At 48.7% G+C, this 16405-nt stretch overlaps 1 protein-coding gene across 3 annotated transcripts in view; it reads right to left on the bottom strand.

Annotated features, from left to right (window-relative positions):
- Positions 1-16405, bottom strand: part of LOC136003834 (cyclic AMP-dependent transcription factor ATF-7) — a 66466-nt gene that overhangs the window by 40424 nt on the left and 9637 nt on the right. For 2 of the 3 annotated variants that reach the window (XM_065659807.1, XM_065659808.1), the window contains exon 2: positions 7748-7816. In XM_065659807.1, coding sequence (XP_065515879.1) covers positions 7748-7795 — 48 coding nt within the window. In that variant the 5' untranslated portion in view covers positions 7796-7816. Of the gene's footprint in view, positions 1-7747; positions 7817-16405 lie in introns of those variants that run through there. The other variant, XM_065659809.1, reaches the window with a different exon arrangement.

The raw sequence follows: 16405 nt of genomic DNA, 5'->3' as shown, positions 1-16405 counted from the left end.
TGCTTTCACACCCCCAGCCCTTCACATGTGGCTGCAGAAGGGTGAGGAAGAAGAGGAGCACCCAACCATTTAGGTGAAGATCTCAGGGGTTTCTGCACCCTGCTCTCAGCATCCCATACCAAAGGCTGCCCAAAGAAGGCATCTGGCAGCAGGGTTAAAGCTTATTCACCTGCCAGGAAGGAGAGCGCAAGAAATCCAGCAGGAAAGGAGAGGACACTGTTCCCAGTTCCACTTCCATGTGCCAGAGCAGGAAGAGGGTGTTGCAACAACCCTGCGTCTATGCTGCAGCAACCAAGGGGTATTTTTAAACATGGGGAGGGAGTGGAAGGGAAGGCAGCATAATAGAGGAATCAGCAGTGCAACCAAGGAGCAGGGATGAAAACCAAGCCTCATGATGAGGGGGGAATGACAACTTCTCAGCATCATCCTGCCCCATGGCACAAAGCCATCGCCTGGCATCGGGAATTGTGACAGCAATTTGTGGGAAGCCCTTGCAAAAGAGAAGCCTTTCCCTTTATTCCTGCAAGGAAGCAGCTCCCAAGTTCCTCATGGCTGCTGGTTTCCAGCTTTCCAAAGCGCCCTCAGTGTGCAGGGAGGACACCAAAGCAGCCATCAGGCTAAAAGCACAGCAGCCAGGGGATGAAAATGGGTTTTCCTATGAGGAATGAACCCACTGAAGTTTCATGTTAGCAGGAGCTGAGCTTTGGCAGAGCCTCACGTGGCTGCTCCTTCCCGGAGTCAGGGGATCGGAGCAGGGGTCCAGCGAGTCCTTTTGGCATCCAGGCTCTTATTTAGAAGAGGGGAATCTGGAATGTTGTCCAGAGCCATTTCCATCTGACAGACAAGTGTCTGTGTGGGTTCAGCGCTCACACACGTGCTCCAAATGCAAAGCAGAGCTGGCACGCTCCGAAGTGGCAATGAATCCCAGGCAGTGGAATGATAAAGATTTTTAACTTACAGGAAATGCTGCTATTAAATAATATTTAAGTCTTAATTATATTTTAAAACAGCCATTTTGGAAAAAAAAAAGAACTTCTATGACAGTGCTTTTGTAGTTAAAGGTCTGTCAACATTTCCATTTTAAACCTTCATTTCGAGGGGCTTTATAATTTGGCCATAAAAATTCATTCCAGGCTGGAACTTGGCATAGAGGGGCTCAGCCCAGGAGCAATATTTTTTATTATCCAATTTGGTTTAAATTGGTTTGGCCGTTTTTAAGTTATAGGAGTGTAAAAAATAAACGTTTCCTGCTTTCAGATGCCTTCCCAAGCTTCTCAGTATTCCAAATTAGCTTTCCCCCTCCCCGCCTCCAAAACCTACCTTCAAACAAGAGGTGGGAGAGCTCATTTCACTCTGCTGACAATACATGAGTTACAATTCCGATTAATCCACTTCTTTTCATGCTAACAACCTCAAGAGTTACTATAGCCAAACACTACTTGTATGTGGACCCATTACAGCCTGTAACTGCACTGAGATTTGTGGAGCATCTGCCATTGTGGGCTTGATGTGCAGGTACTGCAGCTGGGGAGGCCTTCATTTGAAATCCAGAATGAACTCTGGAAACCTGCCTCCCTGTAAAACCATAGACAGACCTTTCCCCAACATGGTTCTCTGCAGGATTTCATTCCAGCTTCCTATAAAAAGGCTGCAGATGTGAAGCAAGCAGGAGCACACAGCTCAGAATTCCTCACCACGGAGCTGCAGCCTTTTCCTTTCCATTTCACACCCTGAAAAGAAACTGGAGTTTATGGCTCAGCTCTTCAAATCATCCGGGTGCAGTAGGGACACGGCACATACATGATGCTATTGCTAACACAGACAAGTGCTCGCAGTGTCCGAGCTGATACAAAGCTCAGGGCAGGGTTTTATTCCTGCTCCATCCTTAACATCCACCATTTCTCATTTTAATATTGAGAGAGGAAGCATCCACCACAGCTCGAACCCAACAGGGAGCGACGCTTTGGGGCATGTTGGGAAGTCTTGGCACTGCCTGGAGCCACCTGCATGCGCTTGGAGATCACAGAATTATAGAGCCTGCTCAGCTTCCAAGATCAGATGAGATGGGAAGCGCCACCGGTGCGAGCCAGCCCTGAGCTTGGGTCTCTGGTGAGGTGCAGCATCCAACCCCACTGTGTTGTCGTGTCACCTGGAGCTGAGACTCAACATCAATCCATGTGAGCCTGGAAGGGGCAGTTGTGAGTCCTGCTCTTGGCCTGGCACCCTCACATGCAGCTTTGGGGCCTGACATTCCCCATCTTGCTCCACAGAAGGCTCAGCTTTCCAGGGAAGTAGCTTTCCTACCTCATTGAATCATTGGATGTTAGAAGCCTGAATTTTTTAGGACAAAGGCCTGTGTCCAAGTCCAGTCCCACTCATTTCCTGTGCCAGGACAGTAACAGTTCCTACTGGAGGCCAGGGTATCATAACTGTGCTTAATAACCATTTTCATTCCTGCCTGCTCTAACAGCAGGCAGCCAGTTAGGCTGGAGCTCCTCAAGGATTCAAGTTGAACCCGGAATTTCTTAGGCAGTTTTTCTGGCTTCCCTTCCTCAGCTCCAGGAACAACATCTCCAGAGGCTGTTAAATCAATGCACAGCCATTTCTTTACATACATGCTCATACTCAAACCAAACACAGTTGAGTCCTGCGTGGTCCTGACCAGGGCTGGCAGCAAGTCCCAGCAGGGCTGAGACATCCCAATAGTAAAGGGGGCTCCTAGCAGCTTCCATCAGGGAGTATTTCCTCCCCTTTTGCTTTACAAAGGGACGAGAGAAGGATGGGAACAAAGCAAACCTTTGAAATCACACTAAAGATGCTTTGTTGAAAGCAAAGGGCCATGAGCACTTCTTCCTCTGTGCCTGCCTACCTGCTTCAGTCTGTTACTCTGCAACTGATGTACCTGCAGGGACAGGGACAAGCCTCATTCCTCACACCAGTGGAGCTGGTCCCTTCCTGAATGTGGGATGAAGATACATGGGTGTAAATCATAGCTCAGACTTCCAACAGTTATGACTCCATGGCTGGAAATCCCATGGAGTGACCACAGCACCACGCACATCCAGGACTATCCCAAAGCTTAAGCTGTGATGAGGAGAGCTCACAGCCTCTCAGCAAGAGAAGAGCCATTTCCCCCCCACCCCATACCAGGACTCATATAAAAGGAATAATCTATATTCGTTTGGATTATACAAGCTACAAAACCCACCTCAGCTTCAGTTCCACATTTAACCAATCTCAGAAGCCATTTGTTGCCTCGTATATTACAAGGCAATAGAGATTTAAGGGATAATGGTCATGGTAGCAGAGTATACAAAGCAATAAACTGCTTTTGAGGTTGGTTAAATGCCAAGTGATGCTGAGGCCTCAATGCCATAAACATTATTTCTATTATATGACAAGATAAGAGGATACAATAAACCACAAAGAAGAAAAATCATCTTCTGGCCTCATGGAAGTTGTGGGCTCTGCGTTTCTCGGACGCTGCCTGAGCATCACCTCAGTGCCACAAGTTTAAAGGGAATAAACTGGTAAATTAAGGGGAGGTTTCAAAAGCAAATGGTTGTTTGAGGAAATGGCCTCAATGTGTAACTGGAGCATTGGAATTAGGACCCCAGTGATGATTCATGTTACTTATGAACAGGGAAATGGTGTGGAGAGGGGAGGCAGGGCTAGGGAAAGTCCTGCTCCTAGCAGAAGATACTCAATATTATGGCCCCTCCATTAGGTTGGGCAACAGGAGTGGCCCAAACAGTCTTATTAATAAAGATGTTTCTCCTTTATGACACTTCATAAAGCCTCAAGTATCCAAAGGCTTCAGGAGAGGAGCAGAAGAGCAGCCTGAGGAGAAGGCCCTGGGGGTGCTGGTCAATGAGAAGCCCCCCATGACCCGGCTGCAGAGTGCGCACACATCAGCCCAGCTTAGTTTTACTTAAGAGAGTCAGTGAAAGCCTCACTTGAGGCATTGCTCTGTGGCTTCTGCTCTGAGTATTCTACCTCCCACCTCATCCTCAGGCAGCAGCACAAAGGGGCATGTCCCTGTTGTAGGATAATTCTTCCTCCACACATAAAGGACATGGGAAAGAGGGTAAGGGAAGAGGACAGTGTCATCTGTCCTCTTTGAAGAGAAACCACATAAATGACCTTGAGAAGAATCTGGTTTAAAAGCAGGATCTGCAGCACATTGAGGTGTCAGCTGTGGCACAGCAGCCTCGCTGTTGGGAAGCGATCTCGAGTCCAGGCTCCAAAAATAGCCACCATTCAAGACCTAGCAACCAAAACATGTTTACAGCCCCACTGAAAGCCCACTAGCTGCGATGATACGGGGGGTACAGCGAGATCTGCTCGTCTATTTTTGGTGGCTATTCCCTCTTCCCCATCCTCACCTCCCTGAAAAGCTTGACAGCCTTTCTCTGCATAGAAACAGGGAAGAAAAGGGAGGAAAAAGGACATATACCATAAGAGACAGGGCTGGTACCAGCTCCAGAGGGAAAGCAGCAGCTCATGGTTCAAAGACACTACACTGGGAAGCAAAACAGGGGCTTTTCTTCCTTTAAAGAGGGAAAGTCACCTCTGGCTTCCCAGTGTCTCCAGTCTCCCGTTCAAATCAGTTCTCCCTTATCCTTCTCCCATGGCTGCTGCACATTGCAGTGATTGCAAGAGGCAGATCCCGAATTGTAGTGAGTAGAAAAGGACAAGGGGGATTTGTCCCCTACCACAATGGAATCCAGAAGCTCATTTCCATTTACCCAGGGCCAAAGCCGCCTGTTCCCATGGCAGCAGCCCACCAAAACCAGAGTGCACCCCTCAAGCAGAGGAATAGCCAAAAGAAGAGGAATCTGCAGGGATAAAAACATGCCAACGGACTGGGCATGGGATCAAAGGTTTGGAAATGGAAGAAACAAAGATGCTGGAGCCATGTGGTGAAAGGGCCTGGTGAGCCAAGCGCTACCCTGTGATAACCCAAGAGGCTCAACAGCCATCCCATTCCAGTGGTGTCTTTCCTAAGGAAAAAGCACACAAAGGCCTTAAAGAACCAGGAAAAAAGGCTGAATCCTGCAGGAAGTTTCACCATCTCCAGTGCCAGCCACAGCCTGCCTGGGTGTTGAGCTGGGAAAAAGCAGGAACATGGGATGCTTGGGCGTGCATTTGTGCGCCTGGGTGAAACAAATCCAGATTCCCTTCAGAAAGCGCAAAACTCTGGATTATCCAGAGTCTGACAGGAGCCACGGGTACCAGCACCTGTGGGAAGTCAGGATGTTTCTGTGGCATATCACACAGAGTGATGTTTAAAGCCAAAGGTCTGGATCTTTGGGAATGAGGGAATGAGCAGAGAGAGCTGCAGCCCCCTCTGACCCCTGTTAAGGCTTCACTTTAACACGAACCCCCACAGAGAACCTGTTTCTGACGGGGCTTGCTAAGGGGCCAGGGTTTAGTGCCAAAAGGCAGCACAAGCTGCTGGGGAAACAATGCAGCACGTGCTTTGGAGGCTGAGCCCTGCAGGCAGCTGCTGGGCACCATCAGCCCCCCAGCTTCAAATTCACATTCATTTTAAGATCCGAAGCTACCCATTGCATTCCCCTTGTGCTCAGCTCAGCACAACCACCCAATCTTACTCCACGTGCCCCAGAAAGCCCAGCTCATCCAGTGTTAATTTTAGTCGATGACAGGTTTGGGTACCACCGTGCTCCTCCAGAGGTACTGCTGCAAGTTAGCAGTGAGCAGGATTTCGGAAGGCTCTTAAAAACCTCCAGTGTGAAGCTGTGCACAGAAGAGAGGATGAAATTATGCATAGAAGACACTAGGACTTACAGGGAGAGGCTTGGAGCTGGGTGTATTTAGTCCAAAGGAGTGTTATGGATGATTTGATCAGTCAGTGCATACCTACGGGCATCACAAATTCAATAGGAAGGATCTTCTGTCTAACAAACCAAACTGAACCAGACCCACAACCTGGAAGCTGTAGCTGAATAGGTTTAGACTGGGAATAAGGCAGCATTTTTCCTTACCAGCAAGAGGAATTAACTATGAGAGCAACTTAACCAAGGGCTGTGGTGAATTTCCCATCGCTGGAAATCTTTTCCATCAAGTTTGGATCATCACTATTTAATGCTCTGCTTCGAGCAGGTAGTGAAGGACGTTCTAGGAAGCTGTGCACGAGGTCAGCTTGGATCCCCATGAATCATCGTGCTCTGAATTACCCCGATTCTAACATTTCAATATTAACATGAAGAATTGGCAGAATTACCCATAAGCAGCAGTCTGGAACAGCACAAGGAGGAAGCAACCACCTTTATCTGTCATTTGTGGGAGATTGGGGGAGATTAAATTTAAATACATTGTTGTTTGCCTTAATTGCGTGTTTGAATCCGAGCTGAAGGTTGTATGATTGAAGTGCTCACACCATTAAGTGCTCAAATACAGCTCATACATTTTAGAAATGACTTGCACAATTTCACAGCCAAAGAGGTACAAGATAAAAAGCAGCCTCCCAAAAAAAAAAAAAAAAAAGAAAGAAAGAGGAAGATCACCTGCAAGTGAATGGAAATGGCTCCGGATGAGACCGGAGTTACAATGGCCAAAAAGCTGAGTTACAACAATCTATTCTTATAAAGCCCCAATCTCCAAGAGTTACCAGATGAGATTTTGGCCCCATTTCTGTGCTCTAAGAATAAACATGGCACAGAATCCACATGCAGGCTCAAAAGGATGTGCCCTGGGGATGCAGAATTCTCTTTCATCTCAATTGAGAGCCCCACAAGAGGTATTAAGATATTAAATACACCAAAGAACTAAGCAGGGACGACGACGGGCGAGTACCCTGGGATGGGTTAGAGCTCCCAAATGCATCCCAGCATAATCACTTGGCAAGCTGACATCCCATGGCTGCAGCCAAGAAAACAAAGTGTGTGCACATCACTTAATACCTAATTAAAAGCTACAATCCCCCCCCACCAAAGGCATCCTGGCACTTGGATGTTCACTGCTCCAGAAGAGACAAACCCAGTTCTTGCTGTGCTCCATACAGGGCTGTCCTGCCACAGAAGCTCCATGTTCTAACAGCTCCCAATTGCACAACCCCCTGTTCCTCCCATTAACACAGTGTGTGAGCTGCCACCAAGCACCAGGGAGACCCTAACCTCAGCTTTGGGAATGGAAAACCAAACAGGATGGAGAGGTGCCTTCCTGGTGGTGTGATGGAAAAGGCAATGTGGCTCATTCAAAGCACCAAGCTTTGCCCTAGAAAAGCAAGGTCATACCCAACTCTAGCACTTTGTCCATGGAGGACAAATTCACAATGGGCCTCTTCTTTTTCCCTGCAAGCCCAAAATAGACTCCAGCAGTTTGGGGTTCACATAACACAAACCATCAAGTGTCACATTCTCAGCTGCTTTAAGGAATATGCGACAGCAGCAAACGCATCCCGACAGAGCTGATTCTGTCCTTTGCTTCGACAGCCTTGAGAGAAGCTGAGGAACACTCCCAGCAAACATTAACAGGAGATGAGGGTTCTCTCTGGGCTGTGCGGGGAAACACCAGTGGAATACCAATACCCCACAAAGCAAGGAAGGTTTCATTACTTTGGAGTGCACTTGCTCATAACCTGGATTTACACACTGCAAATCCTCTGATCTGATTACCTCCAGTGCTCACGTAAAACACCGGCTTTAAACTCTTTGCCTGAGTGATAAAACAGCCACTTTGATTCACACCACCACGTTCCCAATAAAGCACCTTGGAAGCATACCTGTCCGCAGCCAGGGGCATTGCACACAAACGGCCTGTCGTCACCCATATTTCATGCAGCTGAGTCAAGCTGTGGAGAGAAAAAAGAAGAGGAAATTGTTAAACAAGCTCCCAAAATTCAAATGCCAAGAGTAGATGCTGCCCTTTGCAGGGTGGGCATTGATGAATGCTGCAGGGAAGGAGAATTCTTTGTGCACAGTTGAGGAAGAGGGATTAATCCAAGCCAAGTTTAAATAAGACTTTGAAGAGCCCAGTTGGAGAAACGAGCCGAAGTTTTCCATGCCTGGGCTCCCACTGAGGCCCAGCATTGATTCTGAGAGGGCCAAAGGACTTTTGTGCATTTCAGTGGCACCATCTGCAACTTGGGGATGATGCTCATAGAATGATTTGGGTTGGAAAGGACCTTAAGATCATCCAGTTCCAACCCCCTGCCATGGGCAGGGACACCTTCCACTAGCGCAGGTTGCTCCAAGCCCCATCCAACCTGGCCTTGAACACTGCCAGGGATGGTTCATTCAAACCTTCTCCATTCAAACCATTCCAGCACCTCACCACCCTCACAGGGAAGAACCTCCTTATCTCCAACCTGAACTTCCCCTGTTCCAGTCTGAGCCCATCACCCCTTGTCCTATTGCTCCACTCCCTGACAAACGTCCCTCTCCAGCATCCTTGCAGTCCCCTTCAGACACTGGAAGCTGCTCTGCTGCAGCACAGGACCGCCCTGCATAGCAAAGACCTCTGGAACACCCCCCAGATGGAGGCATTGAGGAAAGCACAGACACAGAAGCAAAGACAATCTACAGAGAGGGAAAAAAAAAAAGTGTGAGCTTGAAGCGATGAAATAAATCCAAGTCCTCTCTATGTACAAGTTATATTTTCAATGGGAGAGAACTAAAATTTGTCATTTAATTAATTAAGGGATTATAGGAGTGGTGCTCTGGTTTACAAGGCAATAATCTGGCTCCCTAGTGGGTAAACTACAAGGCTGATGGCAGGGGTAGTTTATCACAGCTTATAGCCAAGGATAACAAAACACTCACTCCTATTATGCTACAAGTGAAGCTGTCCTTATTAATAAGAAATCAAGAGTAAATAAAGTCACCCCCCCACCTCCACCTCCAGAAATGCTGCTGCCCCCCTCCCACCCCCCCACTGCTCTCTTTATAGCAGGATTTTAAAAAGCCATAACAAAGCAAATGCTTTCTCTTCAGGGGGTTGACTCTGCAAAGACGTTCCGGCTCTTCATATTGCTTCCAGCATCCCTTCCTCGGCACTTGGCTTCGGTGACACATGTCAGCTCGCTGCAGGCAAGAGCAGAACTGAAACCCGAACGCGGCCACGGAGACACGAGCTCTTTTGAGGGCCCTTTTTGCCTTTCTAACCACTCACACACGCACCGAGCAGCGCGAGAGGGTGGGGAGGGTTGTTATTTTTAGGAGCTATATGAGAAAGTGCTCCAAGAATGCGACGGAACAGCGGAGGGGGAATGCTGAGGGACAGCAAATACTCCCCTTCTGCTTGGATTGAAGAGGCACAGCCATCAGTGCTTAATATGAAAACAAGATTATTCTTGTATTACCATGTGCTAAAGCAGCGAAAATGGGTGGCTACAAGGGGGGAAATTCCCCTCTCCGAGCGCTGGCTTGGCCGCAGCACACAAAGCAACAACCAAAAGCTGTGAGTCAGTAGCTGCCAGGTCTTCTCCTGCAAGAAGAGAAGAGATCTTCACAACCCTGGCCTATGTTTGGATTTACTAAGCAAAACTCCAGAGCCTATACAAACACGAGCTCCCAAAGAAGAGCCCACTCGCAAATGGAACGGGCGAGCGGCCAAAACACTCCCTTGTACAGGACAAGTGTAAGGATAAAGGTGGCCAGGAATATAGAATCATAGAATGGGTCGGGTTGGAAGGGACCGTAAAGCTCATCCAGTTCCAGCTCCCTGCCATGGGCAGGGATAGCTTCCACTAGAGCAGGTTGCTCCAACCTGGCCTTGAACACTGCCAGGGATGGGGCAGCCACAGCTTCCCTGGGCACTCTGTGCCAGTGCCTCAGCACCTTCATAGGGAAGAATAAAGCCAGGTTGGATGGAGCTTGAAGCAACCTGCTCTAGTGTGTGGTGTCCCTGCCCGTGGCAAGGGGCTGGAACTGGAGGAGCTTTAAGATCCCTTTCAACTCAAACCAGTCTGGGATTCTGTGATGAAGCAGCTCCAGTTAAGCGCTGTGGTGCTGAGAGCAGCAAAGTCACCAGATTTAAAGGACAGTTACAATGCCTCTTGCTGTCAAAGTGAGGCCAGTTCTGGAAGTGTTTGAAGAGTGCTTAAATCACCCTCCTACATTTAAACTCGGGTGTGTGGGATGAGGTTGAGGATGCGCTTATTCCAGCAACAAACAAATCTTACTGTTAAACAAGCAGAGTAATTATGATGGAGGGAGGGTGCTGGATCTCAGAGAGCAGCCAACCCTGTGCTGGCTTAATTACACAGGTCAGGGATCTGCCCTTACCCGAGCAGTCCAAGCCTTCCCCAGCATGAAGAACCTCAGGGTCTCTCTACATCCTATTCAGCGGGGACCTTATCGATCTCTACTGCCTGACAGGACAATGGAGCCAGGAGAGGGCTGCTCTCTGCTCCCAAAGGATGGGACAAGAGGAAATGGCCTCAAGCTGCACCAGGGGAGGTTTAGATGGAGATGGGGAGCAATTCCTTCCCCAAAGGCTGCTCAGGCATTGGAACAGGCTGCCCAGGGCAGGGCTGCAGTCACCATCCCTGCAAGTGCTCACACACTGTGGAGACGAGGCCTCAGTGCCATGGGTTAGTGGTGGCCTTGACAGTGCTGGGAATGGTTGGACTGGATGAGCTTAAAGGTCTTTTCCAACCTCATTGATCCTATTCTATTCTGTGCTTCCAATGCATACAAAAGCTAGTAGACAAATTAAAGAACCAGATGAGCTGTCAGTCCCCATGCTCTGATAACACTACTAAAAACAGAGAGCAGGAAAACCAACCAGGGCTGCCTGCATGCGACTTCTGAGGTCCTAACAAGCAGCTCTATTAAAACCCAAGAGCAACCCATTGCAAAGCCCTCAGTTTACTTGATCTTGCAAAGCATCAGGAGGATTCACTCATTCCTTAAAGCAAGATTTAGCTGCTCATTCACTACCGCCTATGCCTGGTATGTACATACATGTGCTCAGATTTATGTCACATTTAGGCAGGATAAATTGCTTCAATAAATTCTATTCTGAAGAACAGGCAGAATAAGCAGCTGATTGGATACTGGGAGCACGTTCCCATTCCTCTTCCTGCAGCGGCGGGACAGTATTTCACTGCTTTGATGAGTTTCAGCATGTTGGGAACAGCAAGGTGAAGGGAAGAAATGCAGACAGATTACTGAAGCGTGCTTCCAAGTTCTGTCAGCACGGCCCTGACAAGCTGCTGCTGTCTCAGGGAGAGCTGAAAAGCCATTTTCAACCCAAATACACTGTGCTCCAAGAGCCCGTGTGTGTTTTCTGTCTCTTTTGCCTTATTAACTCATGTAAACCTCTAGGCTGGCTGTAAAAGAAGGAAAGCTGAAGCCACACTTCACAGCAGTCTCCAGCGTGTGTTGTGCTGATAATCAGGCACCCCTTGGAGCTTGCACAGGGTACTTAAGAGTACAGATTTCCCGAAGCCTACTTGTATAGAGCAGTGCTCTCAACGGGAGCAACTCCTCTGGAGCAGGCACAGCATGGGGGAAAACAGAATAAACATGAGCTTTGCATCCAAGAGAGCATCTGCTCCGCTGTGGATCTCAGTCCCACCTTCAACCGCAGCTTTAACTCCTCATCAAAGCAACTGCAGCATCACAAGGGGATGGTTGTGAAGAGGGACAGGCAGAGCCCAGCCAAAGGCCACACTTGACCAGTCATGCAGCACTGCTAATCCAGAGTGTCAGCGCTAACAGAGCTATGACAGCATCTTCCTGAAGTTAATCTCCTCCTTGATTTGTTGGGACATCGCCTCTTCCTACTGCTAGCATGGAGATAAATGAGAAATGTTCTGTGGAGCAGTTCAGCGCATGCCAGGATGCTGGGCTGACACTGAGCTGACCCAGGAGGCACGTGTTGTGATAGCGTCCAGGAGATGAGGGGCTGTTCTCATGACCTGGCTTCAGTGCGGGCTTGAGCCCAGAACCCCCCACCCCGTGTGCTGGGCTGCACCCGCAGAGCATGAGCAACAGCTCAGGGAAGGGATCCTGCCCCTTTACGGCGCTCTGTGAGACCCCCCCTGCAGTCCTGATCCAGCTCTGGGGCATCAATGCAAGAGGGGCATGGAGCTGTTGGAACAAGGCCACAGGAGGCCACGGAGATGCTGCGAGGGCTGGAGCAGCTCTGCTCTGGAGCCAGGCTGAGAGAGCTGGGCTGGGGCCGCCTGGAGAAGAGAAGGCTCCTGAAGGGGAGACCTGAGAGCAGCTCCAGTGCCTGAAGGGGCTACAAGAAACCTGGAGAGGGGCTTTGGACAAGGGCCTGTAGGGACAAGACAAGGGGAATGGCTTTAACCTGCCAGAGGGCAGACTGAGATGAGCTCTGTTTGCAATGAAGAACTTGCCTGGGCCCTGAGCTGGGGAGAAGTGATTTTACTTACCTCAAAACCCAAAATTTCCCCTTTTTTCCATGTTTCATTCTTCCTGCAGCTATTCAAGCCAGCCCATATGCTACTGTCCCCCTGGTACATCAGTCCATAAACTGAAGTGGTCCCAAAGCATGTTAACTAAGCCATTAAGAAAAAACTAAGCCCATTATCCCAGTCTAGACAGACACCTAGGGGTAATATTTTAAGTCCCTTAAAAGGAATTAGACATATTACATGCATCAACAGCAGCAATGAAAGAGCAGCCTTCCTGAACAGGATTTCCCCCAGGAAGTGTGTTGGCACCTCATGGAACCCATTTGACAAACTTCAATTTGGAAACAGTTTAGGAAGAGAAAAGAGAAGCAGGAAATGTGTTTTTGAAAGCACGTTTAGGGATCTTTTCAATCCAAGATGCTCCTTATCCTTCCAAATGCACTAGTTTGGCTTCTGAGACATGCCCATAGTCAAAAGACAAGTCATGCGTATGGCTGGCAGCTTGATGCCACAGGAAAGGCCACAGTCAGACTCTTCATTGTCTTTAGGAAGTTACCTACAGCAACACTTCCATGTTACAAGTATCCTACACCCCAGTGTAGGTTCACTAACACCGGGATCCAGGTACAAGAAGTGTGGGGTTTGTGCCGCTGAAGCTCTTACAGACTGTTCCAGCTGAATTCCTGACAAGTAGCTGAGGTCTGGAGCAGCCTCAAGCCACAATGTGTAACTCTGAGTCAGGCCTCTCCTGCTCTGCCAAAGTCACAAGCAACTGGCACCTCATCCCCTCTGAGGATGCTGTTGGGGCCCTTACCCTCCTACATCCAGACGATGGTGGCGAAAAGGGGCTACAAAAAAGCCTGGAGGGGGGCTCTGGACAAGGGCCTGTAGGGACAGGATGAGGGGAATGGCTTTAACCTGCCAGAGGGGAGACTGAGATGAGCTCTTAGGCACAAGCTCTTCCCAGTGAGGGTGCTGAGGCGCTGGCACAGGGTGCCCAGAGAAGCTGTGGCTGCCCCATCCCTGGCAGTGCTCAAGGCCAGGTTGGACACAGGGGCTTGGAGCACCCTGCTCTAGTGGAAGGTGTCCCTGCCCATGGCAGCAGGTTGGAAATGGATGAGCTTTAAGGTCCCTTCATGCCAAACCCAGCTGTGGGTCTGTGACACTCCCGAGCCATTAGCTCTGCTGAACGTTGGGGGATAGAGCTGGTATGAAAAATGCTCTAAAAATAAGGCTCTATTGTACTTGCATGTGACTGTTGTTCCTGCAGGAATGCTGGTGCCTGACACTCCTGTCCCTGTGCCTTGCAGGAGAAGCTGAAATACTTCACATCCCACTGAACACTTGGGCAGAAGCTAAAATAGTTCTGCTTCATGTTGCCGGAGCAGGTCCAGCCTCCAGCATGAGCACGCTTACTGATACACCAGCACAAGCACATGCTAGCCTTAGGATTTATAGGAATAAACCATAACTTTACATTAATGCAACCACAAAATTAAAGCTCGAGGTTGCACCAACCATGAGACAAACCCAAGAGAGCTGCAGAGCAACCTCCTAAAAATAGGCTTAAAGAACAGAAAACCAAAGCATGCTCTGCTGACTGACATCTCTCTTTTGCTAAGATTTACTCGCCTGGGAGGACCTGAGTGAAGGATGAGCTGCAGGACGGGTTAGAAGAAAGGAAAGTGCTATAGATGGGGACATAAAGAGAAAGGACTTGCCCTGGGAACTGACTGCAAGTTAAGAGTGTCAGTGAAAGAGGCAGAAACAAAAGGGCTCCTCATTTCCCCCTCCTGATTTTCAGCCTCCAAAAGAACAACCCATTGTGAAAAGGGGCATTTTAGGGAATTTCAGCCTCAGTTTTATATGCCTGAGTTACAGCAGGAAGGAACCAGATGGGCAACACCTGCAGGCAAAAAGAGGACACCCGGATGGTTCAGTGCCTCTGCCCTGTCCTGTCTCACTGCAGGACATGTACTGCCATAGATTACAACTGGTTTACAAAGTACCTTCACAATCAGGTGTAAAACCCATCACAGACACAAGCCTCAGGCCTGCAGGAGCAAGTCCAAGCCAAGGTGCAGCTAAATCTAAGATGTCTTTCAAGCAACAGGCAATAGAGAACCTGTTTGCAATTTTTCCGGGATATTGAGTAGGGTAAAGAGTGGAGGATGCAGGGAGGGCTGTGACTTCCATAGGGAAACTCCAGTGCTCAGCAGGCAGCAGAAGGAGAGGCAGAACTGGATCACAAATGGTGTTCTTATAATGATCCTCCAAAAGAGAGAGGTCTTTGTCACCTGGGTACTGCTACACCAATGGCAGGCAGAGCTCCTTCTTGATCCATTCACTGTGCTCCTCACTACTTCTACTTCAGCACTTTCATGCAAAAAAGAAGGTAAAACAGAGCTAGGAGTTAACTTTTGATGAGCCTGAGCTCCATGGGATTCATTCCGGGAGACTAATGAGTGGCAAGGCCATCCCAGCTCCATTTGGATAACTTGGGTGAGACCTGGGAGCCATGCCAGGAGCATTAACAACCCAAGCCGCAATACAAACAAGCCTATTCACACACAAATAGTGCTCAAGACACCAGCCCAAGCCCCAAGGACACTGCTACTGGGAAGAGGAGATAAACCCACAATAAATTAGATCATTATAGATGGCTGCACAGAATCTGTGCTGTGAAACACATCTGACTGCAGGAGAAGATGCAGGAGAGCAGGCAGACTCCAGGCAGAACGTGGAATTACCACTGGGAGCTGGAATGGGAAGAGAGGTTGGATTCAATCAAACCCCAAACTGCTTTTTGGGAAGGCCAAGGGAAAAGCAGTCAGGCTGAGAGCCATTTCCACTCTGCTAGCCAAAAAAAGAGAAGGAAGCACAAGGCACTGCCCCAAGCTTGCAAAAATAGTCCGAGATTTGCCACTAAAATGCAAGGAAGGAAACATGTTGCTTTGAGAGTGTTCCAGGAAAGGCTCTTTATTATTTGTCTAAGTGCAGCCATTAACAGCTCTGCCTCCAGCTTCCTGCCCAGCCACATGAATATTCAGCACACAGTGCTCTGAATAAGCTGGGAGCAGCACCCAGAAAAGGCAGGAAGGGAACCCAGCATCAGGCTGGGGTTTAGTGAAGGAGCTGCCTGCGCTACCCTGGATTAATGTGGGACGCTGCAGTGATGATTCAGAGCATCAGAATCCATCAGAAAGTGGGATAAAAACAAACATGGCAAGTTCTTCCTTAAAAAAACCACCCAAAACCACAAGTCACTTGAACATTCAGGCTTCCTTATGGCAGGGTTTGTTCTCCAAGACACAGGGCTCGGTGCCCAACCTGCTTCTAGATGTTTTGTGAAGTCAATTGGTACCTAATTTCCACTGGTGACTCTCCCATCTAAATTAGGTGCCTGCAGGGAGTTAGGAACAGAGCCTGTTCTGCACCTTTGGGTGCCCAGAGCTCCATCTGACTACCAGCAGCTATTATACACCCAAAGCCATTGCAAAAGGTGTTAAGTTTTACAGGGAGAGGCCACCACGGAGCTTAGTGCAGGCTGCTGTTAGTCCTAGGGCTTTGCCTTTAAAGTTATTTTGGGGTGTGAAAGAAGGAGGGAGAATGTTTGCTTTGTAACCAGAAAGCTACAAGAGAGCTTAAAATTGTCATCTGGGAAAGAGAGCCAAAAGCCAGTGCTATAAAATCTGCTTTAGAGGCATAACACCCTTCTGCTTTATAAGCTTGATAAAGCAAACCCAACTGTATAAACTGGAATATTGGCAAGGAACCGGCTGGAAGTAAATCTCCAACAGACAGACAGTATTTAACAAGTCATTACAAGTTAACCTACAGCACAGGGTGAAAGCGAAGTCCAACCCTTTACCATCTGACTGTACCTTTCTGGGTGTTCAGCACTGCTCCCAAGCTTGGGGAGGATCCCCTTTCCACAAGAGCATCCCTAAAGAGATGGAATGTATCAGAGATGTGCTACACCCTCATTCTCCCTTGCGAGGGCCTTAAAACCTGGCCCCAAAGCAGCACATCAGCTATGAGTGACTTCAGTGA

This window comes from Lathamus discolor, chromosome 23 (genome assembly GCF_037157495.1).
Source record: "Lathamus discolor isolate bLatDis1 chromosome 23, bLatDis1.hap1, whole genome shotgun sequence".
Taxonomy (NCBI): Eukaryota; Metazoa; Chordata; class Aves; order Psittaciformes; family Psittacidae; genus Lathamus; species Lathamus discolor.
Note: the sequence above shows the minus strand (reverse complement) of the source record. Positions and strands in the feature narration are given on the sequence as shown.